Source organism: Struthio camelus, chromosome 1, assembly GCF_040807025.1.
Source record: "Struthio camelus isolate bStrCam1 chromosome 1, bStrCam1.hap1, whole genome shotgun sequence".
Lineage (NCBI taxonomy): Eukaryota > Metazoa > Chordata > Aves > Struthioniformes > Struthionidae > Struthio > Struthio camelus.
The window spans coordinates 117,432,279-117,460,096 of record NC_090942.1 but is presented as its reverse complement, the minus strand read 5'-3'; the positions used below and the strand labels follow the sequence as shown (position 1 = coordinate 117,460,096).

At 39.8% G+C, this 27,818-nt stretch overlaps 1 protein-coding gene across 4 annotated transcripts in view; it reads left to right on the top strand.

Moving 5' to 3' along the window:
* Positions 1-27,818, top strand: part of APP (amyloid beta precursor protein) — a 231,062-nt gene that overhangs the window by 94,100 nt on the left and 109,144 nt on the right. For all 4 annotated transcript variants that reach the window (XM_068911547.1, XM_068911542.1, XM_068911533.1 and 1 more), the window contains exons 4-5: positions 14,667-14,779; positions 16,297-16,490. In XM_068911547.1, coding sequence (XP_068767648.1) covers positions 14,667-14,779; positions 16,297-16,490 — 307 coding nt within the window. The remainder of the gene's footprint in view (positions 1-14,666; positions 14,780-16,296; positions 16,491-27,818) is intronic.

Genomic DNA, 27,818 nt, shown 5'->3' with positions numbered 1-27,818 from the left:
CAGTCCATTGAACAGAGATTGCAAACCCTTTGGGGAAAAGGATTGTCATCTTATGTTTTATTGCGGTACATAACGCAGGAGCATCTTGCCCTATGACTGAAATATATGTATGTTACCTTACAGAAAAAAACACATGCACATTAAGTCCATATCTAGAGCTGTTTCCCTTCACCTGTTTTCTGGGATTAATTTATTTAATCTGTTTGTGATGGGCAGACTCCTTCCCTTTGTGTATCCTATTTTGTTTGTCTTGTTTTTAGAACAATCGTCAGGAATAATTCCTTCCATCAGGGCAATCTAATCCCTCACGCTCTACAGCTGACCTCAGCTTCTGCTCCCTGTATCCTAGACACGTTTTATTACCTCCATTTCATAAAGTTACTATTTCAGATTTTTCTATTTATAGATTTTTCTAAGCTTGGATTGAATCATGCAGTTTTTCTTTAGTCTGGAAAGAGAGGAAACCTTCTGGGCAAGGTTTCCATTTTGTGATTCCTGCACTGCTGTAAGGAGGCTAATAGTCTGTCTTTGCAAAGCATTCAGAGATGGCTAAGAGCAAGCATTCAAACTGTGATGGACCTGGGTTAGTGTTTCCACTGCCTGTCCTCCAGCCTTTCTTTTACAACTGATCTCAGTTCAGCTAAGATCAGCTGTCAAACAGTTCTGTGAAATGTGAGCTAAGTCAAATAAATAACTCCCCAAATTGCCTTTCGGTAAGAGGTGCTTAAACAGCCAGGTCTCAGATCCTGTTGATACCATGGTCACAGAGGTGATAATGCTGGCATGAGAGCAGGTTGGGAGGTGCAGCTGAGGAAAGGGGGGAGCATGGAGCCATCCTTTTGGGGGGGAAATGTTGACCTACATTGGCTTAAGCCAATCATGAAAAGATTTTATTGCTATTACTTTAAAAAAAAAAAAAAATTCCATACTCATCAGTGGCCCATGATATTTTTGGCACCCAGAGTATTTTTTGCCAGTTTTGGGAGGGTTATAGTTGAATATACTGCGCTGCCTTTGAAAATAGAAAACATAGCATGGGTAAATCACTGTCATTGTTGAATTCTCATTATAGAACACTGAAGTCATAAAGCTTTCACGTTTCTTTTACTATTTCAGCTTTTGGGAAAAAAAAAAAAATCAAACTTCAGTTAAGTTGCAGTATAAACTTCCCCTCCACATACCCTTTTGCTCTGTTTTGTAAATCATAACCATTTTGATGTGTCGGTTTCGTTCCTAGTTAATGTGGGAAATGAGATTTTTAGATTAAAGCCTGATTGAGTCGGGCTCTAACAATTTTTCAGTAGCCTCCTCTGCCCTTGTTAGTACTTCTTTTGTTCTCCTTTATTAGCTAAATGCCTCAACATCCTCTAGTTTTTGGCATGTAATAAAGAAGTTAGTACTGAAGTGTCATATACCTCTTCTTTTTGTTAAACTCTGTAATGTGATAGGCAGATGTAAAGTTTTATTTCAATTTTAAGTTATAGAACTACCTTCATAATTTAAAAAATGTCTGCTATGTCAAGGTGTTTCAAGAGTAACTTTTAAATTATAATAAAAATGGGATATGTGGTTTAAAATTAAATTCCAATGCCATTTCTATTATATACGAGCAGTTGGCTATGTACAATTACTGTTATCTGGTCTATTACAACAGAATCAATTTACAGCAGTTTTTTTGGACGTTATCAGAGGTAAAGCTCTTAAGAAAAAATGTATGCTCAAATATCATGGGCTCTGCTGAGGCCAGCTAATTTAGATAAGAGACTGGAAAAGAAGGAGAGTGCCTTTAGTGATGAGTGCTTTGAGGTGCTACTGCTTTCCCTTCCTCCCCCCTCCCCTCTTTCAACAAAAAAGCTTGCCAGCTACCTCTGAAATTGCTCATTGCCCAAAAATTGGCTTATTGTCAACTGTGTGTTAACCGGGAAGGCGTACGCGTGGTGTCTCCATTGTATCGATTTGGCCTATGTGCCACACCAGGGGATGGGGGCGTACTCACGCCAAAGCATTCCTCTGGGGAAAAACTGCCAAAGAGCTCACTGATGCTGCTGCCTCTCGTTTGGCAAAACTCATTTTTTGAAGTGCTTCTGCTTGAAGTGCAGTACTTGTTTTGCTGAACTGGGGGTGGGACTTGAATTAACTTTACTCTTTTCTCTGACATGGGAGGTTCAGTTTTATGAACGGGAAGACCATACTGCAGGAAGTGCTTGAGCACGTTGCCTGCTGCAGTGAACTTCTGAGAGGTGCCCACCTTGAACCTCTTCTGCATGCAAGACAGCCATGGTCTGAACCCTTGGTTAAACAATGGAGTCTAAGCATACGTTTAAGAAGGGGAGGTTTTAACCAGGATTGCCTGTACAAAATTCTTATCCGAATAATTAAATTCTGCTTAGGTGAATTTAAGTTCCACCTAACAAAAGCTAACAAGCAAAAACCTGCTGTCTCGTTTTGTCAGTCCTGGCCTGAGTATGTTATGAGCTGCTTTGTAAGGCATCTCGTCTGCTATACTCAAACAGGAGCACTCAAGAGACGATCAGCTTCCGGGGCAGTTCGAACATAGGCACTGTTGTGGGAAGAGGAAGCAACACCAGAACAGATGTGGTAGTGGTGTACTCTTTTGTGTGTTTTCTCCATCTTTATTTACTGGACAACACAGCTGGAATGCTGTCTGAGCATCGCATGTTGGAAGAACTGTGTAGAGTGACATGAATTTTCATCTGCTTGTTTTAAAAATTCTCATTCCTGACTCTGACCAACTCCTATAAAGCTGACTCCTCCCTGGTAGCCTGTGTAATTCTACCTAAATGGAATTTGGGTTCTTCTGAGCACTGCGGTTTGGCCAACCTTCCTTTCACTGCATGTATGAACTCAAAAAATGTGTTTCAGCTCATCTTAGTGACTTTTATTCTGTCAAAAGTGTATATAGAAATATAGAATGTGCTGACTTTGATTTCTTTAATATCATTCTTGTCTTGTCTTGCATGCTTCGGAGAGATGCTTTGTTTCCTCTTCATTTCTTTTTCAATAATGCGGTTCAGCTAGACACTTCTGACTAGGGGCAAAAATCTGCAAAGGATTTAATTCCAAAAAAACAGTTTCATCAGTTTTAGACCTTTTCAGATGCGTTACAGAATGTTCTATCCCTGTGGTTAGTCTTGATTTATTCAATCCAATTTCTGTTATCTGTGCTGTAGGTCTACAATATGATATATTTACTGTTCTTGTTCAGTTTACTGTCTTCCTTATTGTTCCTCATCTTGCTCTGAAGTCCGTTTACTTTCTTTAATTTTTTTTATCGGTTGATGTGATTGATACAAGGTATTTTACATAAAAATTCACGTTTTGATACTGTGGATTTAAACTAGGTGAGTAGGAAGTGTTTCTGTAGACAAAGTCTGTGTAAATAATATTATTTTGTCAAGTCGCGCTAAGTATTTGCATGTAACATACTGTTTTTATTATTAATTCTTAAGGGCAGGATATGATTCTTGATAAACCATGATCTCTCACGGTAATCCTGACTTTATTTCTGTGCACAGTGACTCCTGAATGTACAACAAAGAAAAAACAAAATGGGTTTGAATTAATCACTTAGTAAAATATGACTATCTTTCTACCAACTGTTGATGACTGCAGCTATGTTCAGTGAGTTTAAATCTTGCGAGTGAGAGCTGAAGAGGAACATTTTTGTCGTAAAGTAGGTTTTCTTACATAGTAGTAATATTTACATTAAATGTTTACCTGGCATTGCACGCTCACAGAAATTGTTGGCTTTTACCCAATGCTGAAAATATGCTATACTAACATCTGAATACTTGTGTGTTCTGATATAAGGATTAGTAATGATACACAGCTTTTGCCTTTTAGTTAATCAGAGCAACTCAGCCTATCAGTAATAGCAGACAGTTGTTAATTTCAGATCCTGTCCTTCAACTGGCACATGTAAAAACAATTCAGTCTTAGCGAGCAGGATCCTGTACCCTGTCAGTTAGCATGGTAATGGTCTTGGAAGCTATCAGTGGCATTTACATTTTTTTAAACTATTTTGCAATTTCTTCAGCTGATCCACCATGTACGGACAAAAGCTCCAATGTCTCATAGGACAGGTGGTTCATCTAATCTAACATACCCACTTTCACATCCTTCTGGCTAAGGAGATGCAAGAAACCTTGATGTTGCCCATATTAGGTTACCTATTCCATGAGCAGGAGACTTGAGTATGTGATGTTGACACAATGGCTCTTTTGTTTTTTCTATCAATAAAGTTGACTCGGCCATCACTTACCCCTTATTCAAGATAAAGAACAGAGAAACAAGCTATGGAGTTCGAGTTCATAGTGTGTGATGACCCAGAGCATGCTAAGGTGATGGCGAACTAAAGAAGGCACCACTTTCTTAATGCTCCTGTAGTTTGCAATGACTTTAAAAGCCAAACAGTAGATCGCTGCGCCTGCCTTAGGATGCATATGTTTTTCATGTATTTGTTTCAAGGAGTACAAGATAATCACTTCTTATGGCTACACTTAACTTGACTAGATGTTTTGAAGGACAATGTGATTGAAATGAAGGCAGGGATTGCTGCAGCATGGTTTTTGTTCGCTAATGTGCAGGGAGGTGGAGAGGACTAAGGGACAGCTATAATCCCAGGGTCACTCAGGTTGGAAGGGACCATTGTTGGTCTCAAGTCCAACCTTCTGCTCACAGCAGGGCTGAGTTCAGACCAGGCAGCTCATGCCTTGGTCCTGTCTGGTCTTGAAAACCTTCAAGGACAGAGATTCTGCAACTTCTTTGGGAAGCTTTTGCCAATGCTTAATTATCCTTGTGATTTTTTTTTTCTTTTTTTTCTTTAATTCTTTCTCTTCCTCCCAAACTGCCTTGTCCCAGTAGCCTTGTAGGTGAATTACCAGACTGTGCTGCCATGCCACACTTACTGCAAGATGAATAAGGGCTTTGCTCTGTGTAGAGCAATAACACATTTTGGCAGGTAGTTGTTAATCTGTTTTTCCCCTGTAAACTTTGCTAAGAATCATTGTGGTTACTTCCCCCGCCCCCGATCATTGGTAATAAAGCCCTTTGCCCACAGGCAATAACAATTTGAATACAACTTTGATCTCGGTAAGTAGAATATTCTGGACACAGCAGCATTATGGGAAGTGATTGCTTAGGCTGTTAATAATCAGCAAGGTGTTTCTACTGAGTTGATCTTCAGCTGCTGCTTATGGAATTATTTGTTCATCAGAAGCTTTGTACAAGATGGTATTGCAGAAACAATTGCAGCCTGACATGATTTTATGACGACTTCTGTCCTTTGCCAGAAGTGGGGGGAGGGAGAACAGGAACAAAATTAATCTACTGTTAAAATAAAGAGAATCTTAGTTTCGTACTGACACATGCAGTATGAAGGTATTCTAGAAGTAGAGTAATGAAAGAAAACAGAAACAAAACTAAATTAATTCTCACTTCAGTAAATGTTTCCATATTTGAAATCTGATTTATTTCTCAGGGGAATACTGGCATATGAAATAGTTCTTGGTGACCAAACCTTAAAAACCGAATATAACGTTTTAATTCTTTCCAACCATCTGTATGCTTATGGTCATTACTCCCCTAAACAGCTATGAGTCGTGGGGCCTTCTCTAATTGTACACCTGCTATCAGATGCTTTACCCCCAATTACTAAAAATAGTCCATGAGAAGCATCTCAGCATATAGTAATGCAAAGCACAGTGAGCTTGCTGGTCCCAGTTGTGCTGGTTTGTTTCCAAATACCGTGATCTTTCAGGAGTGTCTGGTTGTGTCTTTCGCAAGCCCTGAGGGCAAATACATAATGTGTTAGTAAACTAATTAATCCAATTACTTGCTACAGTCTGTTGTTTCCAATTGAGAACCCCTTTTGCTAGGAGGCCTTATGTAAGGAAGTGCCGGAAGGGTCACTGCGGCGGGAGTGGAGGTGTGGAATTTTGAACTGCTCCGAGATTTACACTTACAAATCTCACTGCAAAATGTGTCTTCTGCCTGCTGCGAGCGAAGGAGTACAAACGGTAATGAACCAAGGTTCAGCTTGTCATGCATCTCGGCAGCAGCACAATGTGTTGTTTACAGCTAGTGTTAAAATTCATGCGTTTGGTACCATTTTATAAAGTGTTATCTGTTCTAAAATTCAGCTACATAATTATTGCTTGCAAAAATCCAAAGGGAGCTGGGGGGAGAATAAGACTCCCAAGGATATAATTTCTTCAGATTTAGAATATATCCATTTTTGTGAAATATCACTAAGTTTTATTTGATATTTATATTTGAATAAACACCAAAGCATTCAAATGGGTCCTGATTGATAGATCATATTCATTTATCAAATCATGGTATGCAGTTTGGTAATCACTTCTCAAAAAGTTCTTAGTTTTTTTTTTAAGTTACTAGCTTTTGTTCTGTTCAATAAAGTTTGTTTTTCAAAAATATCAAAAATCTTATGGAATTCAGAGAAGAGTGACTGTTGCCTTGAGTAAGCCTGGGAAAGGTTAACATGAGTTTCCTACATTGCATAAACTGTTTAAAACATGGATTGAAAGTAATCTAAACTGAACAAGGGGGTTTCCTCTTTATTTGTTATCTAACTAGACCTGACTGGCTATTAAGAAAGAGTGACAGAGGGGAAGCTCCATTATGGTGCAAGAGAGAGGCCCTGAAGTGCTCTGGCGCACGCACCTGAAGCTAAAACACTAGCACAAGCAGACCAGTATTTTGCTAGGGGAAGGGGTACACCTGGGTCCTGTATCATAACAATGTAAGGAGATTGCCCCTCTTAAGCTTTTCCTCATCTTTCTTCTTTCAGTGTTGTTGTTGCCAAAGGTTACTTTGCTCTGGGCACCTGGCCCTCCAGCTCTTTGCTCGAGTTTAAGGGTATGGGAGAGGCGTGCAGCTTCCCAGCTTGTTGCAGAGGCAGGTGCCAGAAAATCAGCTCGTGGGAAGTGCGCCTGGGTGCTGCGATTGGCTTCTTCTGTCCCCTTCCCTGGGAGCAGGCGCACTTAGCTGGTGTGACCTGTGAGCCCCCTTTGCTGGCTTTCCAGGAGCAACTTCCCCTTTTAGGGAAGTTTAAGGGTGGGCTTTTTTTGGTGCTTGACTCGTGTCATGCTCCATTAGTAAATGTCCCACCCAGTGGTGATGTGAGCAGAAGTGTAAAAGAGCTCATCAGTAATCCAAGAGATGCATAATTGTAAGAGGATTTACGAACATGAGCACAAGGAATAAAAGGAATCTCAGACAAGTTGGAAGATTACAAGGCAGGAGGCAATTAATGTTTCAAGCCAAAAAAAAAAAAAAAGACTTGTTCTTTACACAGAAAAGAGCCTGAGTGTGATAAAAGAAGGGTTTACAGTAAAATAATATTTCCACCTGAGGCTTTTCTCAGCATCTCTGAATTTTCGTATTACCTGTATCTCAACACTGGACAGATGATTCTGTGTGAAGACTGTTTCTGCTGCGTACCGGCTACCTTTGTCTATGCTGAGTGCAAGTGAACCTTTCTTGACATGACGGTTAGCCCTTCACCAAGAAGAGGTGCAGTCTCCAAATATATGAGGTCAGGGCAGCATTGCTGTTCCCCCGTCTTGAGCCCTTCTGGCTTAGCAAGCCCTGATACTTTTGGGTTTTGACCTTTAGTAAATGGGTTCTGGGAAAGAGCCCCCTTCTGCAAAGGGGAAGAAAAGGAAGAAACTTGTTTCAGCTAGTTCCTTAAATAGTGTTTGTTCTCCATGAGGGTGTACTTTATATCTTACCTAGTTTAACTGGTGTTTTTTGTTTTATTTTTTAAGTTATAAGGCTAATACCTTTGAGATCCTGGGACATCCTCGATGATGGCTTTTATTAGCTAGTCACTGAGAAAGGAAGTGGATGTGCGGTACAAAAGGCCTTAATATTTGATGGATTTAAACACTGGGTGATGGAGAATCGCTTTGTATGTAGTGCTGTCACAAAAAAGTGGAGAGGAGTCCTACCTTGGCAAAAGAAGCTTTCCCAAATATTTGGAGTCTTTCTGCTGTACTATTTTGCTAATAGAAGGTCTTCAGCAGACAAGGGTGGGATTCAGGAATTCTTTTCTTTCCTGCTCCCTGCTCCTCCACCCCCATCACATATTTCCCTCTATAAGATAAGTATTTCACAGGGGTATGTGTGCTTTAGTGTAGAAGAACAAGGATTCTAACTGTTTTGAAGAAGAAGAAATATTTACAAAAAAATGGTCCAGATTTCTATGATTTTGTCTTCTGTGGGGACTCTCAGGGACAATCTTATGTCCCTTGCACTTTCTCTCTGGATGAGGGTGCTCATCCAAAGCTCAGTGCTCAGTGCTTTTAGGAATAACATTTATGTGTTTCTGTTATTGAAGCTTGCTGTAAAACGCTACATAGAGACGTGATGCTTTTGAAGCGCAATGGCAGCAAGCATATAACTGCATCTTCCAGACAGTACTGTGCAAACAGGCAGAGTGTGTACTCTATTTCCTGTAGACAAAGATATTTCCAATAAATTCTTTAGTTATTCTGTCCTCCTGGTTGAGGAATCCAGTAGTTCCCTCCATTATACTACAGGCAGAATCAAACAGACTTTTCCAACTTAATTCCCAGCACTTCTCAGCTTTTCATTGGCTTCTGTTTTTAGCTAAAACAGATCTTCTGCAGTAGCATAAACATATTACCTTCAGCCTAGGACAGGACCTGGAATCCTCCCCGCACCCCTTCCTTAAAAAAAAAAAAAAAAAAAAAAAGACTCCCTGTGGCATCTGCCCAAAGGTGGACTCTTTCACTGTATAACCTTTTTTACACTGTTTATAGCTAGCTTTCAATCCACATTATGCTTCACCAGTCCTTGAGAGCAATTGACGGTATTCCATTGCAGATATGCTAGAGAGGACTACTGTAGTACTGGAATGAAAACTCAAAAAGTGGAACTGATTGCCTCCTCAGAAAACAACAAGGAAAAGTAGTAGTCTGTTGGGACAGCAGAGAACAGAGGGGAGGGAAACAATAAGTGAATTAAGCACGCTGTGTGAGGAAGTGAAGAGCTTTGTCCTTGTACAACATCATATAGGAGCTCTGTGGCTGAGACAGGATGGAGTCCACCTATGCCGTGTGACGCGTCTAGACTTTGTTATTCCTGCGGTTTCCTAACTCACTGTTTGCAGGGTTGTGTTTCAGGTCAAGCAGGGTTATATAGCGGTGGGGGGAAAGGCTATGTCTACAACAAGTAGTTCCTGGCAGAAGCTTTGAAGATGTTAATCAGTGCAGTGAGGAATTGGAAAGAAGAGCAGTTTAGTCCTGACATTTCTAAGTTCCTAAACTTGACTTTGCAACCAGCTTTTGGGACTGTTGCTTAATAAATCACATTTGAGAAGCTGCGCTTTGATTTGGTGGTGCACTTTGATGGTGCAGGGCTTATGTCACAGTGCAAGAAAATGTGCTAGTCTAAATGGTTGGTCCCTGGAGAAAGTAAACAGAAGAAAATGGTCTCCTGGGGTGCATTAGGCAGAGTGTTGCCAGCAGGTCGAGGGAGGTGATCCTGCCCCTCTCCTCAGCCCTGGGGAGGCCTCACCTGGAGTACTGTGTCCAGTTCTGGGCTCCCCAGCACAGGAGAGACATGGCACTCCTGGAGAGAGTCCAGCAGAGGGCTAGGAGGGTGATGATCAGGGGACTGGAGCATCTCTCCTATGAGGAAAGGCTGAAAGAGCTGGGCCTGTTCAGCCTGGAGAAGAGAAGACTGAGAGGGGATCTCATCAACGTGTATAAGTATCTGAAGGGGGAGTGTCAAGAGGATGAGGCCAGCCTCTTCTCCGTGGTGCCCAGCAACAGGACAAGAGGCAACGGGCAGAAACTGAACCACAGGAAGTTCCACCTGAACCTGAGGACAAACTTCTTCACTGTGAGGGTGACAGAGCACTGGAACAGGTTGCCAGAGAGGTAGTGGAGTCTCCTTCCCTGGAGATATTCAAAACCCGTCTGGATGTGATCCTGGGCAATATGCTCTAGAGGTCCCTGCTTGAGCAAGGAGGTTGGACGAGATGATCTCCAGAGGTCCCTTCCAACCTAAACGATTCTGGGATTCTGTGAAAACATTTAGATAACCTTCTTTGGGTGACCTTTGCTGCTAGTCATACTGATAAAAGTCCTGAGGAGGTGTTTTCTATTTTTGTGGGTGTTTTAGAGAGGTAGAGTAGAAGGAAGAGTCACCACACCTGGCATAAACCATAACACCGGCATCAGGAACAGGCGTTGGCACAGTTCTGTTATATGGCATTAATGAGCAAGAGAGGGACATGAGAGGCATCTTTACTTCCAGAAAGATTTTCCCGGAAGATGGAGAAGAGAAGCAAAAGAAGGAATAGAGAAGTAAAGGGTCTGAATGCTTCAATGAACTATTGAAATGCTACAGACTTTTAAAGAATGTTTTTACAGTTTATCTGTAAAGATGACGGAGAATGTCATGATGCATATTTCAATCATTTTGCATGTAAACAAATGCATCTGATACTGATGTGTGAAATCTCAATGTTTACACTCTGTCTGAAAAGAAAGTAAATTTTATTAGAAAATATCGTCAGGCAAAAAAGTAGCAAGGTGAGCAGAAATTCTGTTGATGTCTATAATCGAAGAGTTGGAGGAAGATTTGAGAATAACCCTTGTTTTACACAGTTGTGTAAGAGAATTTTATGAAAGTGAGGACATAAACGCATTGTGTACTTGGTGGACCCTCCCTACCAATAAAAGAAATGTAAGATGCACCCATTTTAGCTGAAATGATCTGGCTATTTTCCATTTCCTACCTTCTCTTACTTATTTCATCTTAATGATTACTTACAGTCTTATTGTTTTTAGTTCATTGTTTCATTTGGACAGATATTCTATAATGGTCTGAGCTTAAAGAATTTTAGTCCTTTGACTCCAAAATTTTATGTGAGGTATGTGGACTTTCAAAAAAATCACAGTAGAACATGTGCTATACCAAGAGACCCTAGATTTTATATATTATATGTACTTATATAGATGTTTGTGGTCAGTGAATTCATTACAGCGGGTTTTGTTTTGCTTTTGTTCTTGGGTCTGCAGTATGGTCGTGTGTTGTGTGCCATGACAGTGTAATGTTTCCCAAACATTACAATGTTTGTGAAAATTGCATTAGCTGTCGTGATTTTTCAAAATTGCTTTAACAGCATCTGGACAGCAAGGTATAGTACAGCCAGAACTGCTAGTTTGGAATCTATTCAAGAGCTCTGCTCATCAGAAGCTGTTATTTTTTGTTCCCTGATAACGTGAGAAATGTTGCAGATGGTAAAGATAGCGTACTTGAGAGGTGTCGCATTGGGTGAATTTGTTGCTATGTATGTTACGTAACAAAACAATAGCAAAACACTTCTTAGTAGGTATGCTATCTTTACTTTTTCAAATTCTGTCTAAAACGAGAATACTGAAATATGCAAGGACTTCTTTGGAGCAGGATTTGTTTTGTTTTTGTTTGGAAGTTTCTTTTATGCTATGGAAACGCGTTTTGGAGGATCATTGAGCGGCCCTATTTTTAGATACTTAAAATACAGTGGCTGACTTTTCTCAAAAATAATATAAAACTTGATATAGCTATGGAAAACAATTTGTTGGAACTTTGTGAGGAAAAAAGCAGTCATACAGAAGGTGTTAATTGAGTCCCTGTTGGTTTTAGCAGAGTCTCCAAAAGCCTGCATAGCTGTGGTTGTTGTAACCTCATGCTCCAGAGGTGGCATAACGGGTTTTGTTGTCGATTCTGCTTCCACCATTCAGGTTTGGGTCTGCGTTGCTGTCCATCTGCCATGGTATGGATACTTTATTGAAATCTGTCCCAAAAGTTACAGATAGAGTGGTGGAGTGGGGACCGTTTTCTTACAGGCTGTTTCTTTTGGAGAAGTTCTATAAGCAGGAGTTAAGTCTGTTGCTCGTCAGAAAAGCAGTTGGAACAGAGAACTAGTGTTTTATCAGCATCACGTTGCCTTTCTGTTGGCTCATGCTGGATTTGATGAAAAGGCCTTCCTTCGTATCAGTCAATGTGTTGATTGTTTTTCTGATAGGACTGAAGTGACAAGATCTGCTGGTTAGTCCAGCAGCCGGGCCCCAAGCCGCCCATGACATAACCACTTTATTTTATTTAACAGTTTTAGTGCTGCCAAAGCAAACAGCAATTCTCGGCCTGATGATTCTGCAGGGTGTTGAGCAGCAGAGAAGTCCCCGGTGGTTGCCTGGACTGCGAGTGAGCTAGGCGTATGGCAGTGCACCGCTGTTAGTCCGTACCTCTGTGCAGATAGTCTGGAAGGAGGTTAAAACCCTGTTTTTCAGATGGCGTCAAGAGAGATGCTTCCTACCCTTCAAAACTTACAAGGTTCATGGTGCAGCAAAGCACATAATTGTATGTAAACTCTTTAACAACTTTTCCTTTTGCTAGTGACTACAAGGGAGCTTCTGTGCTAAACCTTATTTACTCTAAATTTTTAGAAGTACTTGAAGAAGGAAATGTTATAGGATGGTATTTGCTACCCTACTGGATACTGGCTTTAATACTGGTAGTCCTTCGTCAGTAAAAGTGTAGGTAAAAACTACGAATCACGTATTTTTTTTCATGGAATTGTACATACTTCCTAAACACTGCTGCTTTTGTAACTCCAATTAAATTTAAATTTGAAATTGAAGAAATCTGTGAATTCAGTGTTTGCTCTAGTAAATAGCATATGCTATTGCTTGATATAATCTATGTGAAGCCATCGGAAAAAGACGTGTTCCCCTAGAAGTTTTCAAATGCATAAGACTGAAATACTTGAAGCTATAAAATCATTTTAGCAAGGCCTTGTTCTCATTGCTGGCACTAAAAATTAAGTCTTATAAAATTCTTTACTGTGCTTAGTCATAGCGTTTCAGCATTTGTGGTGCGTTCTCATTCAAAATTTAGCACAAGCTTTGATTCAAAGAGGTACTCTGAACATAATTAGATTTTTTTTTTTTTAATTAGGATCCTAACTGCTAGCTAGCCAAAGTTTGGCTTTGTAACAGATTCTGTTTTATTACTTTCATCATCTTATCTTTGCTCTCTTCTTTGCTACGTTGGATGGTTCCCCCTGTCCAATCTATTTTATGCAGTGGATGGAAAACCTGCTGATCAGAACCACGCATCTCACAGAGTGTATAGTTTTTTTGTTTTGAATTATTTTGCCTTGATATCGTGTCTGTCTCCAGACTGGTAGAGCAGTCATCTTAAAAGTGTGCTCACTTGCTGAGCCTTTTTCTTCCTAGAGAAGATTTAAAAGACTGTGTGATCAGATGCCTTGGCTATAATCTTAATTCTTTTAATAGCGGTTGAGTCTTAATGCTCTTACTTTTCTCTGCACAAAGAAATGTATGTCTGAATCGAACTTCTGGTCATACAGCGCAGTCTCCTGTTGTTTCAAGAATATTTTTGAGAGAATAGGACGTGCTTGACTGAAGTAAAATTATTTAATAGTAAAATGTGGTGTTTTAATCTCTGGCAAAACTGTCTTTGAAAAACGTAAACTGCTACCCTGTTGTGATACAGCAGGATATGATGATGTGAAGAAGTCCAGTATAAATGTAACGGAGAATTTGGAATCATAAGAGGTTGTTGATGTTAGGAAAAAAATGGATTTGTAGAATACGACTTTGACTTGCTTGATGTGATCTGTGTTCCAGTGGCATTTATAACTTAAATGCAAACAATGAATACAGCAGCTTAAATGTTGCTGTTGAAGTACATGTGTTTGAGTTAGGAACAGGGAACTTAACTTTAAAAGAAAGCAGAAAATTGTCAGTTTTCAGCTAAATGAATTGTAGGCACAGGATTTATTTTCCATGGTATCTTACACAATCTCTGCCCAGGATTACCTGTCAAGGTTGTTTTCTGCAGAACTGTCAGAAATCTACAAACCAAAGCAACCTGGTTTTGTTCAGACCTTCACTGCAAAAATGAGTGAACAGCTATTGAAAAACAAATAGTTACACTTGGGTTATTTGAGGGAGTTTAGTGATTTAGAAGCTCATCAAGACAAATTTGTGTGCAGTCATATTTTATCATTGAAGTACCTGGGCAGACAACAAACGTACAGTTGGAGTCACCAACGCAAGAGACTTTGAAGAGGATGCAGCTCTGAAGAAAAAGTAATTTTGAAGTTGAATTGCATGTTGCAATCCCAGGGACTTGACATTGGAAATTAAAACCAGTGCTGTGTTGGGATACTCAAGCAGTTAGAAATATGTAAAGATGCACAACCAACTTAGTCTAGTCTTGTGTTGCTATTTTCCTTTCTTACTATTGTTCTCACTAGGACTAAAACTACTCACTAGGACTAAACGGCGTCACTACAACTCCTGACTTAATGTTGCAGCACACAGATCTTCTTCAATGGGTCCTACACATTTCATACTAGGTGCATAAAAGTTATCTAGACTAGACTAGACTGAAGTTCTCATAATCTTACTCTGAAAAAAGACAGGAACTACTTTCAAAGCCTGAACAACATAGTAATGGAAGTACCGTGCAGAAACTGTCCTCTGTCACTCACTCATGAGAGTTGGCCTAGACATAGCTAAAGGTTTAAAAGGGTGAGATACTGGAAGCAAAATTAACATTTTTGTATCGCTTTCTTTCAGTGGGTGAGTTTGTGAGTGATGCCCTTCTGGTACCAGATAAGTGCAAGTTCCTTCACCAGGAAAGGATGGATGTGTGTGAAACTCACCTGCACTGGCATACGGTTGCTAAAGAGGTACGTTAATCTGTCTTAACGTTTTCTGTCTTCCTTTCTTAGAGCTGTATCACTATTGTGCAGATGAGCTCGAGTTCAGCAGTGACATGGGAGAAAATAAAATGGATGAAGCAGTAGTTATATATATTTAAGTAAATAGAGTTTTGTTAATGCTTAATAAGGAAAGAAATAGGAATTCCTCTTCTGAGCCCATCACATTTCATTACTGGATATTTAATGCTGACCTTTGAACTTTCCGATCCCTGTTTTACATCAGTCATTACATACCCATACACCCTTGTTTTCTACTTCCTCTAGCTTTCCGTTTAAGCCTGGTCTGGAACTGTTCATTGATAATGCCTGGGCTTTGCCTTTTTCATTATCATTATTATGTTTGCTAGTATGCCAAGTGCTCCACAGAGATAAATGTGCCTCAAAGGATGCAGTATGTGAAATTCAGTACAGAAGAAAGAGGGCTAATGAGACATAAGAGTAGACAAGGACAGCTTGCAGTCAAACACAGAATTTTTACAGTTCATCAATACTTTATTGAAAACAGAAATAAATCTAATGTTACAATTACTAATGTATTGTGGACGATTTCATCCTTGTAGAGAGAGACTGTAACAGTAAAAACTGAGATGAGCTTCAAGAAGATTTCTGGTTGTCATTTTGTTTGGAACCTCTTAATTTGTATATTGTCTCACCTTCTGGATTCGAAGTAGAAATTTGCTTACCAGTATTTTTATATTTTCAATTTCTGCTTGAATTGTGCAGTTGCCCCTCAAATGAAAAATAACTGTTTATGACACTAGTCTTGCATGCCAGCAAATTCTAGTTCATTTTAAGTAGTTGCAAACTTGAAATGGCGTAGCCTAGAGCAACATCTCTGCACACCATTGAACTATTTCCTTTTTTCACCTGACCTTCATCACTGCATCTTTAAGGTATTTGTGCTACCTCTTAGTTACGCATGTCTGATGACTATGCAAACAAAGCTAGAAGGCATTGTACTGGCACAGATGTTAGACCTCAGTATGTCAGATGTTTTACATGTAAATCTCTCTTACAGTGAAATCTTCAATAGCATTAATACCTCAGTAGAGCAAATAATCATTCTGCCTCGGAGTTTTCTGTTTTATGAGGCAGACCCTGTGAGGATTTTAGACAAGGGAATGGAGAGTTGTCACGTACATGAGAGGAGGCAAGTCCTTCTCTATAGGAAAAGACTAAAGGGCAGGAAGGAAGAGCTTATTGCCTGCAATGGTCATATAGGGACCTACATAAAGTGCAAGGACCTATGTACAGGTGGGGAGCTACGTACAGTGCAAGTAGTGAATGAACATTTGGACCTCTCTAAATGGCATTTAGTTAGTAAAAAAAAAAAACAAACAAACAAAAAAAAAACAGGGATCACATGCAACACCAACTTCCTATGGCTGTACACAGCCTCTTACGTTTTCTTGAGGGCTGTGAGGTCTTGAGGTCCAGCTTCCTCCATGATAATATTGTTACCATTTTCTGTTTCTTTTCTATAGTCCTGTAGTGAGAAGAGTATGAATCTGCATGACTACGGTATGCTGCTGCCCTGTGGAATTGACAAGTTTCGCGGCGTGGAGTTTGTTTGCTGCCCGTTAGCAGAGGAAAGTGACAATCTTGATTCAGCTGATGCTGAAGATGATGATTCAGATGTCTGGTGGGGAGGTGCGGATGCAGACTATGCAGATGGAAGGTAAGAGGGGCTTTTCTCCCTTCAGCTTCTTAAAGATGCTAAAAAAACTATCTGAAAAACTACAGTGTTGAAGAATGACTCCTCCTGATAAGTGAACTTCCTGGTTTAAATAGTTACAGTAGTTGAAAGCTCCAGTGTTCTGACTTTTTTTTATCCTTTTATATTAAAACTTATTGTTGCTATACTTACTGCACTTTATATGCTTAACCTTTTTTCAGTGAGAATTAAAGTATATCCCCTTTCTGTATTTACAACAAAATTGCTAAAGTACATAATTTTTTGGCAACTAAAGGACAAACACTGTTCTCTGAGATGCTTTCTGTGCAGTTTAGGGGCCCTGCAGCAGGTATTTAGACAAGATGACTGTTGGAGGTTTTGAGATGTCTTTGTTTCTAATAGGCACTAGCTGTGTACCCGTATTACTGTAAGAATATTTTTCAACTAACAATTTCTAAATGTGACTTGAAATGTGATGTTAAAGAAAATCAGTTAATGTCTAGCTATTGACGATAAGTTTCCTTAATATACTTGTGCTACAGTTACGATAGAGTATGGAGGTTTCCTTTGCAAGACAGCAGTAGGTCAGAAAACAGCTTACTTATACGTTACTCTTCAGTGGCCCTTAGGTATGCGGGCTAATTTTAAGCCAAGCCTAGCTTATGACTGTTTTACAGCAAAGCGGTCCAGCACCATCAAGGCCTTTTCATACTCATTTCTTGAATGCATTAGTGGGAGTTGTGAGAGTTTTATGTCCTAGCAACTCAATTCAAACCACTATTTTAAGATAACTTTCTTCATAAAACTAAGATCTAAATTCAAATTCTGTATGTGCTCTGTAGACTTTCATCACTTCATACTGTGCTAAAAAGGTTAGAGAATGCAGCGTTTCTGCTTCTTAGATGATGATACTGCATTTTTTTTTGCAAATAACATACAAAATCCAAAACTTGGGCAGATTAGAAATGAACCATGGAAATGATTAGGGAGCAAATGAAGTGAATAATGTGGAAAAGTTAGTAGTTCCGAAATGTGTAATTTTAGGCTTTATTAGCAACCAACATGGGAACAAGTTCTTGGAACAGTGTAGAGATAAGGGCAGAGACTGAATTGCTGTAGTTTCATGCAACAAGATGACATTAAGACCATGAAAAGTTAGAAGGCGTTTCACAATGGGCATCTAAATCTCTCTTGACAAAGCATTAGAAAGTGTTGTAGGGAAGAGTTTTATATGAATAATTGAATGAATTAAATAAACTAAAATAAAGATATTCGGTTGTAATTCCCAGTTCTCTCTAAGTGGATCACTGAATGACTTGGGCTGTTTGATGGAAGAAACCTGCATCAAGTGATATTGCATCTTTCACCTTGATATTTTTAGACTTTTTTTCCTGACTTGTACTTCCAACAGTTGTCTAAGTACAGCAATTTGTAACTCTCTTCAGTGAGATTTGTAAGCCAGTCTATGGACTGTTGCAGAGTCACTCTTTATATTTAGTTTAGGTTTGAGAAAAAAAGTTCTCTAAGAATAAGAAGTGCATGAGTGCAGACTTTGTACTAATAGAGACAAATTTACTTTTTTTCTTTTGCAGTATTTCTTTTTCATATATCCACTCAGAGACTTCTAAAATATTTTAAGTAAAAGGGCTTCATAATAGTGTATATGGAGTAGTTAAATTTTGTTTATAAGTCAGATATCACATGTATTTCTGAATTCTTTCCTGTTTGTCACTGAATGTGTGATTTACTGTTCTCGTCTGTTTTGTTCCTCGTAAAGCAGTTTAATATCACAGAATCACAGAATCCCAGAATCGTTTAGGTTGGAAGGGACCTCTGGAGATCATCTAGTCCAACCTCCCTGCTCAAGCAGGGCCGTCTAGAGCTTATTGCCCAGGATCACATCCAGGCGGGTTTTGAATATCTCCAGGGAAGGAGACTCCACTACCTCTCTGGGCAACCTGTGCCAGTGCTCTGTCACCCTCACAGTGAAGAAGTTTGTCCTCAGGTTCAGGTGGAACTTCCTGTGGTTCAGTTTCTGCCCGTTGCCTCTTGTCCTGTTGCTGGGCACCACGGAGAAGAGGCTGGCCTCATCCTCTTGACACTCCCCCTTCAGATACTTATACACGTTGATGAGATCGCCTCTCAGTCTTCTCTTCTCCAGGCTGAACAGGCCCAGCTCTTGCAGTCTTTCCTCAGAGGAGAGGTGCTCCAGTCCCCTGATCATCACCCTCCAGGTGAGGCCTCCCCAGGGCTGAGGAGAGGGGCAGGATCACCTCCCTCGACCTGCTGGCAACACTCTGCCTAATGCAGCCCAGGATCCCATTGGCCTTCTTGGCCACAAGGGCACACTGCTGGCTCATGTTGAACTTGTCCACCAGCACTCCCAGGTCCTTCTCGGCAGAGCTGCTTTCCGGCAGGTCAACCCCCAGCCTGTACTGGGGCAGGGGATTATTTCTCCCTAGGTGCAGGACCCCGCACTTGCCTTTGTTGAACTTCAGGAGGTTCCTCTCCGCCCAGCTCTCCAGGCTGTCCAGGTCCCCCTGAATGGCAGCACAGCCTTCTGGTGTGTCAGCCTCTCCTCCCAGCTTAGTATCATCAGCAAACTTGCTGAGGGTGCACTCTGTCCCTTCCTCCAGGTCATGGAGGAATACGTTGGACAAGACTGGACCCAGGACTGACCCCTGGGGGACACCGCTAGCTACAGCTACGTATCCAAAGAGATCAGTTCAAGAATGACTTCAGAAATGTATCTGCTAGGAGTAGGAGCTGGAATTGCATTTGAATGAATTTCTGAAGTTCCAAGCAAATACTGATGGGAGTTTTTTCCTTCCATAGAAGTGCATACAAAAAGTGTGAAGGGATCCTTTTGTGGGGCGCTTGTACTTCAAGGGCAGATGAAGAGCCGAGCAATTTGTAATTCTTTCACAGGGACTCACTCCTATCTCTTGCTGCCTCTTCAGCTTCCCAGCAGTATTTAAAACGTGTACTGGAGCCAGAAATACTCCTGAAACTTTATAATATTAAAAAAAAAAAAAAAGAGTATCAACTGCTTATGCAACAGTAGGTGGTAGTTCAAATTTGGTGTGTATGTTGGTGTGTGTATATATATATATCTCTACATATATACACACATGTATCTGTGCATGTATGATTGTACATTTGTATGTATATAAATATATATATGTCTTAGTCCTAAGCTGGTTGTGAGGGAGGAAAGAGTAGAACGGAAGTGAAAAGTATGGTAATATTTTCCTAATACTTTTATGCTATTAAAGCAGTTCTGTTGGAAGTGTTTACTTAAGTCTACATTTTTTCGCCATAAACGGAAAATCTTGCACTTATAATGTGTGTTTCATCTTGAAGCCTTCCAAAGAGTCACATTAGTGTGACACACTATGAAAGGAACAGAAAGTGGTGGTAGTTCTTACATTCATTAACGCTCACCCTGCTTTTCAGTAGCTTTGAACTATCTGAAGCAAAATCCTGTGTCAAAAACTTTGGATTTTTGATAAAGCCCCTCTTTTGGCAGGGAGGGGGTAGATCAGCTGGATAAAGTATTCATGGAAAAGTATATTCCTCACTCATGAATCATTATAGCTTTTACTTTAGTCAGATCACATGAACACGATTTTTCACTGTCTTCCAGTGACAGCTTTTAACGCATAGCTTACACTGTAAATAAACAGACTTTTGGTGTGGATTTCAAAGGCAGGGCATTTAGTCATTCTAGGAAATGCCTGTGTTTGGCTTGCGGGTTGCTTTTCTGGCTACTGCTACAAGTCCTGCCAAACAATGTTGTCTGTAGAAAGACAGCAAAATTAGAAGATACTGGCTGGTCCTTTCAGAGAAGTACTTTATGCTGTTACTTTATCATGGGTTTATGTCTGGAATTCCTTAGCCTATCTATTGCTGCAGTTATGTTGATTCCCTCCTTTTCCCATTTCCAGCCAGAAGTCAGGCTGCCCCTGGTCAGTACCTTTCTTGGGTAAAGGCTGGCTACGTCACACCCCATTTCTGTAAAACAATAACTGAAAATGTTGATAACAGAAACTCTTAGTGAAAAAATTCAGTCAATGAGTGGTGGCATCCTGACTCTTTTTCAGGCATACCCTAGTGTGTGAGGTGGAGGGGGGCTGGTATGGCATTAGAAAAATGGTAGCCAAAGCCTCAGCTGTGTGATAACAGCCAGCCATGGTGGTGTGAGGGGAATCTAATTTTAACAGCTTCCTTCCTCTTGGCAAGAGCAAAAGAGGACAGCTCTGCTTCATTAAGGTCCTGGTGACGTAAACTCTGGAAATGCAATCGAATAAAATACTTTTGACTGCTTTAAGAAGCCTACGTCAAAGTGAAGATGATGTATTTGAGATAGAGGCAGCAACCTGAAAAGCAAAGGATTATATCCTCCTTTCTCAAAATTACTTTAGCAACAGAACAGAAGCCAATAAATGTAGATGACAGATTTTAAAATAACTTTGTAGCTCAAACTGTTCAGATGTAGATTTGAATATACTTGCTCTTATGATTTTGAATGCTTAGAGGAATCCCCATTTCAGTCATTCATTTTGTACACGCCCTTTTTTGGACAGTCTTGTATTTTTGCTCTCAGCAGCTGTCTCTGGAGCGTTGTGTTTTTCTTGTGGGTTTAGAGGGTTTTTTGTTTTTGTTTTATGCCCCGCAGAAAGCAAAGCTAAGCAGCAGATTGCATCTTCTCTCCAACGGTGTGTACTGGTGCCATCAGAGGGTGTGGCGAGGCATTTTGTGCTGCAGTTTTGTCACAGACTGTCCTTGTTCTTGCTGGGACTCTGACCGCCTAATAGGCCTGGGCGTAAAAGGAAGCAAGTTGCCTCACGGCGTTGCTTATTATTGGAAGTACTTGGGGAAAGGAGGAAGGGTATATTTCTCTGAAGGATGTGGCATATCCTCTTTTGGTTAATGAGGTCAAGAGGCAGGATCCACCCACGCTCTTGAATTTTCATGTCATGCTTGTCCTGAAGTAGCCTGTAATTCTCAGAGGTCACGAGCGTTTTCAGCTGCAGTATTCTTTGCAGTTATCCACACCTTTAATTAAAAATTACTTTGAAGACTGCCTGAGGGGCAGCCAGATGTACCTGCTGGCTTTCCGTACAGCTGCAGAGCTCCCTGTTTCCAGCTGCAATTTAGTCAAATAACCTAAAAGCTCTGACTGCCCTTGAGAGTCAACACAGCTTTGTGGCTCCCTGCCTGTGCCTGGGCACTTAAGTGAGAGGCTTTGGTGTTCCTGATATCCAAGGCTGAACCTCTTTAGAAGTAATGGCCAAGGTGAAAATTTCCAGGTTTTCTTTGTCTGCATACGTTTTTCTCTTATGTGCCTCTTCTCTACAGTAAGTAATTCAGAATGGTGCGGGCCACTGATTTCGTTCTGAAAATTTGGCACCTGTGAAATAAGGCTAAATTAAGAGTTTTTGCTATATAATGCAGTGAGCATGTTTTACTGTGGTTCTGCAACCCTGTACCAGCCTGAGCTTAAGGAGGAGTGCTCATCTCTCAAATGTGGCAGAAGAAATAGTTACAGTGCTACTCATCCTTTTAGCTCTATAAAGATTATTTTTGTGTTAGTGGTAGACACCTTGGAAAGTTCTTCTTAGTTGCCTTCTCCAAATGTAATCTAAAAATATAATGAAAGGCTTTTAAATTTTCTGATATTTTTTCCTAAGGGTGAAAGCAGCATAGTACTATGTGCCTAGTATATTGAATTGCTTCCAGGTGAGACCCTGTGCTTCTAGTTAACAGTTTTGTTTTAGCATTTGGGGGATGGGGAATCACAGGTCCTGACAGAGCGGCTTTTTTGAGTAATTGCTTTATAAAGCTTCTCTCACTTGAGATGAGAAACCATCCTTTTCTTTTCCTTTCAATGTCTAGCTCTTTTTATGTCTTTGTCTATAACTTAAGGGGTACAAAGATGTCAATACACGTTTGTTTTACCTAATTTATTCCCTTTGTAAGTGTCTAGAGGTTAACCTCAGCATCAAATTAGTTATAATCAAAATTCCCTAGAGTGTTGTCATTAAATCAGGGTGTCACACTGTGTATTTAAATTGGCCAATCATATAGTGCCGTGACTCAATGTAATGACACGCTAAGTCCTCATGGTATGTTAGCCTACTGCCTTGACATAAACTAGGCAGGCTAAATAGAGAGGCAATTTGGATGTCTGCCTGTGGCAAGTATTGATGAAAACTTCTTAAGTCTAAATAGTAACACAAAGAAAGTAAAGTTAGTAGGTAAAAGGTGGTGAGCATACAATGTGTTTATAAGAATTTTAGAAGTCAAATTTTTTGGATTTTGGTCATTTTTCCATGTGGAAAATTCCCTTCTCTTTTGTAAGTATAACTCTGACAGCTTGTTTGATTCTCTGCGTAACAGCAGTGGACGACCTAATACAGGCAAGAGGCGTGGAGCTATTGATGTTTTAGCCCAAGGTTGTGAATGTCGTTAAAAGACATGGCCACTACAAAGCGTGGCAGTTCATTGCTGCTCTTTATATTCAAGCAGTTTATCTACAAGTCTTTCCACAGCGTGAAAACCTATTTTCCCATTTCTCCCTTTTAGATCTTCTTTTATGCCTTTCACCATTTTTTTCCTCCAGCTTATCTCTTCCTCCCCCCCCAAAAAAGTGTTCAGAAATACAACGCAAAAAACAGGCTTTAGGTGACTGTTTGACCACAGCATATTTCTACCCGTTGCGTATTTGTTGATCAAGAAGATTAGAGCATTTCAGTTACTTTTTCCTTGATCTTCCTCATCTACAAATCCAACCAGTACTTCAATCTCTTTGACATTTGAACTAAAGCTGACAGAAACAAACACAGCTCAAACATGGAGGAAAAAGTACTTGACAAAACTATAAAAAGCAGTGTTGTTGATATGGGTTGCTTCCTCCTGTTTCAAAGGGAAGTTTCTGTGTCACTTCCTCAGAGAACTTCAATGAACTTGAATTGCATAGCATGTTTCCTGTCAGTGGCTGTAGTCCTTGTTTAAATATATCTATGCAGGAGGACAGCATTCTGATACTTGCATTAAACTAGTGCTGTTACCATGTGGAAACGTAGAGTCATCATGAGATTGGGAAGGGCTGTGTGCTGGAGGATGAGCCCTGAAGGTTGTCTGAAAATCGAGAAATACGGTGGCTTTCTGACCAGGGAGGCCAGGCCTTTTTGAGATTCTACTTCCAAAATCCTTTCATCTCTACCTATATACTGATACTTGTATTTAGTATGCTGGGACATTTTCTTTCTTGTCTTTCCTTTCTTTCTTTCTTTCCTTCTCCTCCTTTCTCCTATCATGCCCAGTTCCTGCTGACATGGTCTCACAACATTGGAAGGCCCGCTCTGAGCCCAAAAGATTAGCCTTAAGAAGGCAGAAATAGGATATATGCAGTCCTTTTGAAGGTTTTGCTATTCTAAAGCTTAAAAAAGTGTCATTGATCAAGAAAAAGGAAGGTCCTGAGCCTAAATACTTCATTGGAAACAGTCACTAGAGGAGGGAGAAAAAAAATCATGTTTTGTCTCTGAAGAACGCTCATCTATGTTTGAGGCAACAAGGTTTAAGCCATCCTATTACTCATGTTAAACAACAATAAAACTTCTTTGAAGTAATTTTTTTTATTAAATTGGAAAATCAGTTTCTAAAATGTCAGTGAGAAATCCCCCAATGACAATCTCGTAAATGAATCATTTAATAAAAAAATAAATAATAAACCCTCACCACCAACCAACCCCCTTTACCTCAAACACTTGAGCCAGTAAAGCTGAACTAGCCCTGAAGCTAGATGAAGGGGCTGTACTGGAGCTTTTGACTTGGAGGTGGGAAGTAAGAAGTTTTCCGCTTTTTCCATACTGTGCAGACAGAGGTGTAGACAGTTTATATCCCTGACAGTATAAGGAAAAAGGAAATTTGTGCCAGTAGTGGTATGTCTTTTGCAGTAGTTCAGGATCTGCTTTGTGGGGAGCTCAGGAGCAGGGAGGATACAGCCGGAGGCAATCCTATTCAGCTTTCCTAATATGAATGCTTCCTGATTGGGAGTCGGTGTGCTAGAATGAATACTATGGAGTATAAACCTGTTTTGTTGCTTATTTCTTTTTTTTTTTTTTTTTTTTTTTTACTCTGAAGCTTACCATGCGTATAGATTAACACCAATTATTGAAATAGATGTATTTTGCTCTATAAAAATTGTCTATCACTAGATCTGAGTTTTAGATAAACTGAATCCACTTGGGTGGAGATGGCATGAAGGTGTTCAGGTTTTACAAAGTAATACTTCAGCTAATTGGTTGGAATTTCGTATCTTCTTGATGCTTGTAGTAAAACCATTAGGAACCAAAAAGAAAAAATGTGCCCATACCTGTTCTAAAACGTCTGAAGAAAGTTACCGCTTGTTTTAACAAAGATTTTATTAATGATACAGCTTATCATTGAACTTCTATGTTTTTATACGTATTTTAATAGTAAAATTTAATTTGTTTTTCTTTGTAATTTTTAACTAAGCCAGCATCGATTGCAGGCATAATATTCCTGTATATCTTAAATATCTCTTGCTATTAACATATTTCACATTTTTACATTAATTGGGTTTCTCTCTCATGCAGGCTATTTTTTAACATTTAGAGCTTTTCTTTCATGGCTATTTTATCCCTTTTCACATGGAGGTTGTTAAAATAGAATTCAGAAAGCACAGAAATACAGGAGCGTTAATGACTCTGGAAAGACTGATGGTGTTGGATTTTTTTCTTAGGACAAGCAAAGTTAGAATGGAACTGATGAAACAGCATACTGCTTTAAGAGGTAATTACAGCAGTGCTGAGTTGGCAAATCCAATCACCCCTTGAGTGTAAAGCATTAACTGAAGTGATGGACGAGGCTATGGGTAGAACGAATTAATCTAACTGAGGAAGCGATGAGCAGGAAATAGCCAAGCTTTCACGACCCCTTACGGAAGCAGTTTGCTACCTATGCAGGTCACCTATAAGACTTACGTGAATGTTGAGCCCTTTCCAAGCAATTAAAGGCATAAAAATTGCACATTTAATAGATTGTAGATTTGCGGAGAAGAGTTTTTATTACCTCAAAAAACAGAGCCATCACCTGCGGAGTTCTCCTTAAGTAATAGGCAAAAAATTTACGAGTAAAAATGTTTAAGTCCTCACTTGAAATGGCCAAACTGTTGGAGGGAAAACGTACGAAAAAAATTGGAAATGAAAAGTTTACAGCTCGATTTTTCAGGGCTTATTGTCACACCAGCATTACAGTGTGCCAGTGGACAAGTATCCATCCCTAAAGTTATTCCAGCAGTTCCTGCTCTGTTTTACCTTTCAGTGATGTATGTAACAATTGTTTTGTGTTCTATCCTAGAAAGACGAGATTAGTGTTAGGGTGGTCTGTGGAAATTTAAGAATTCCCACACTTCTGTAGCTATGCCATTATAAGCACAGTGTAGTAAAGCATCCTGTGTAGGAAGCATGTTTTTCTTTGCCTTCTAATAAAGTCTACACACTTGTAATAGCTGAATGCATGGATGATATGGCAAATACACTTTTTTTTTTTTTCCTGACAGAAAATTTTCTAATCTCCTTGAATGCAAATGTTTTGGCTGTAGTTAGATAGTAGCATACTATTTTTTCACATAGGTTCTCTACTTCATTTGCTGCTGCGGACAAACAATGGTCAGGTTGTGATCTCGATGAAGAAGAAAAGGTTAAATAGTAAGATGTTGATCTGGAGAGCTAGATCCTATGCTTGCTACTGCCATGAAAGTCTTAAGTTAGGCTTGGTATATTGTGGCCACATTGAGAAGCTTACTACAAACTCCTTTTCTGGCTGCAAGATTGGAGGTCAGGAGAATCCAGTCTGCAGAAGTTCTGGGCTTTTGCAGCTGCCCCTGGTGGAAGCTAAATTCAGAAAGCAGAAAATGGCACATTCACTAGAAAAACATTCTGTAACATCTGGAACTGAACATCCAGAATTACTGCATGCTTCAGGTTATTTTTATTTGCCAGTTGTAAAATACAGTTAATTCTGTTTTACCCTCTAGTTATAGTGTGAGGGTACCAAGGTGGTAAATGCCACAAAAGGGCAAGTACTTCATATGGCACAGAGTTCACACTGTGTACCTCAGAGAAGCTGTAAGATAACAGCTTGGACGCAGAGACATGGAATAACCTGTTCTGAGGAAGACAGAGGTTTTGTGGAAAGAGTGCTGTAATAGATCCAAACTTTTCTGCTGGTTCTCGGGATGGCTGAGAGAGGGCTGCACAGACAGCCTTCATTCTGCCATCTCCCTTTGCGTTTGGTCTTAATGCACCTCTAATGTCGGGATTTTGAATTTCATACTTATTAAAGGTTATCAGGCTCTGTGAGCCTTAAGAATTTTGTGTGATCACAGTTATATTTACTTTTGGAGCTTCTCTCTTAGTATAAAAAATCAGGCTGAGCGAGAATATGGCTTATATTTATTGCGCTGTCCTTCTCTAAAAATGACATACTTCTTACTGATTCCTTCTTCAAAAGGAAAATGTGAGGACAGCAGTACCAGCAAAGGTTTTTGTTTGAGAGATTAAGCTAAGTGAGTTTTGAAAAAAGTATTCTTGCATATGAGTCGTCAGGTACCTTCTGCAAATGCACTTCTGCAATTGTTCCACTCTTACACCTACCTTTTTAAGCAGGTCAGCTGCAGAAATTCCATATGGTGTGAAATATGCTTTCTTGTTCAGTTACGTGAAAAAGGTAAGTATCTGTCAAAGGCAGAAAATTGGATCGCAGGTTTTTTAATGCAACTTTTCAGGTTTTCTACCAAACTTAATGAAATCAAGCATATTTTTCGTGCTGTCCTTAGGAAGAGGAGTGAGAAAGTCTGAAGTACAATTCAGTTGTTCAGTATGTGCTAAGAACTCGGAATCAACCTATGTGAAACTTCTAGAAACAGCATTTTTTTTTTAATTGGGAAACATGACATAAATGTGATTGCAACTTCTTAAGTAAGGGAAAAGGTGTGGGGGGGGAGGGGGACTAGAAGTAACAAGTGACTACCTGAAAGATACTAGACAATGTGAATTGCTTGTCCTGATTTGCTTTATAATGGAAGGTGCTTGTTTGAGGTCTTAAAAGTTTAACTGTATCTTAATAGGTATTTTTAGATACCCTAGTATCACATTGTTTCCTCTTGTTGTGAGATTCCTAATTTGCTAACATAGTATAATCCAGCCCTAGCGGAAATAACCGTGGCAATTAAGAAGTTTGTGCTTTTGTGGTCACTTAGCTTAACAGACAAACCAGAAACATTATTGCTAATGTACCTTC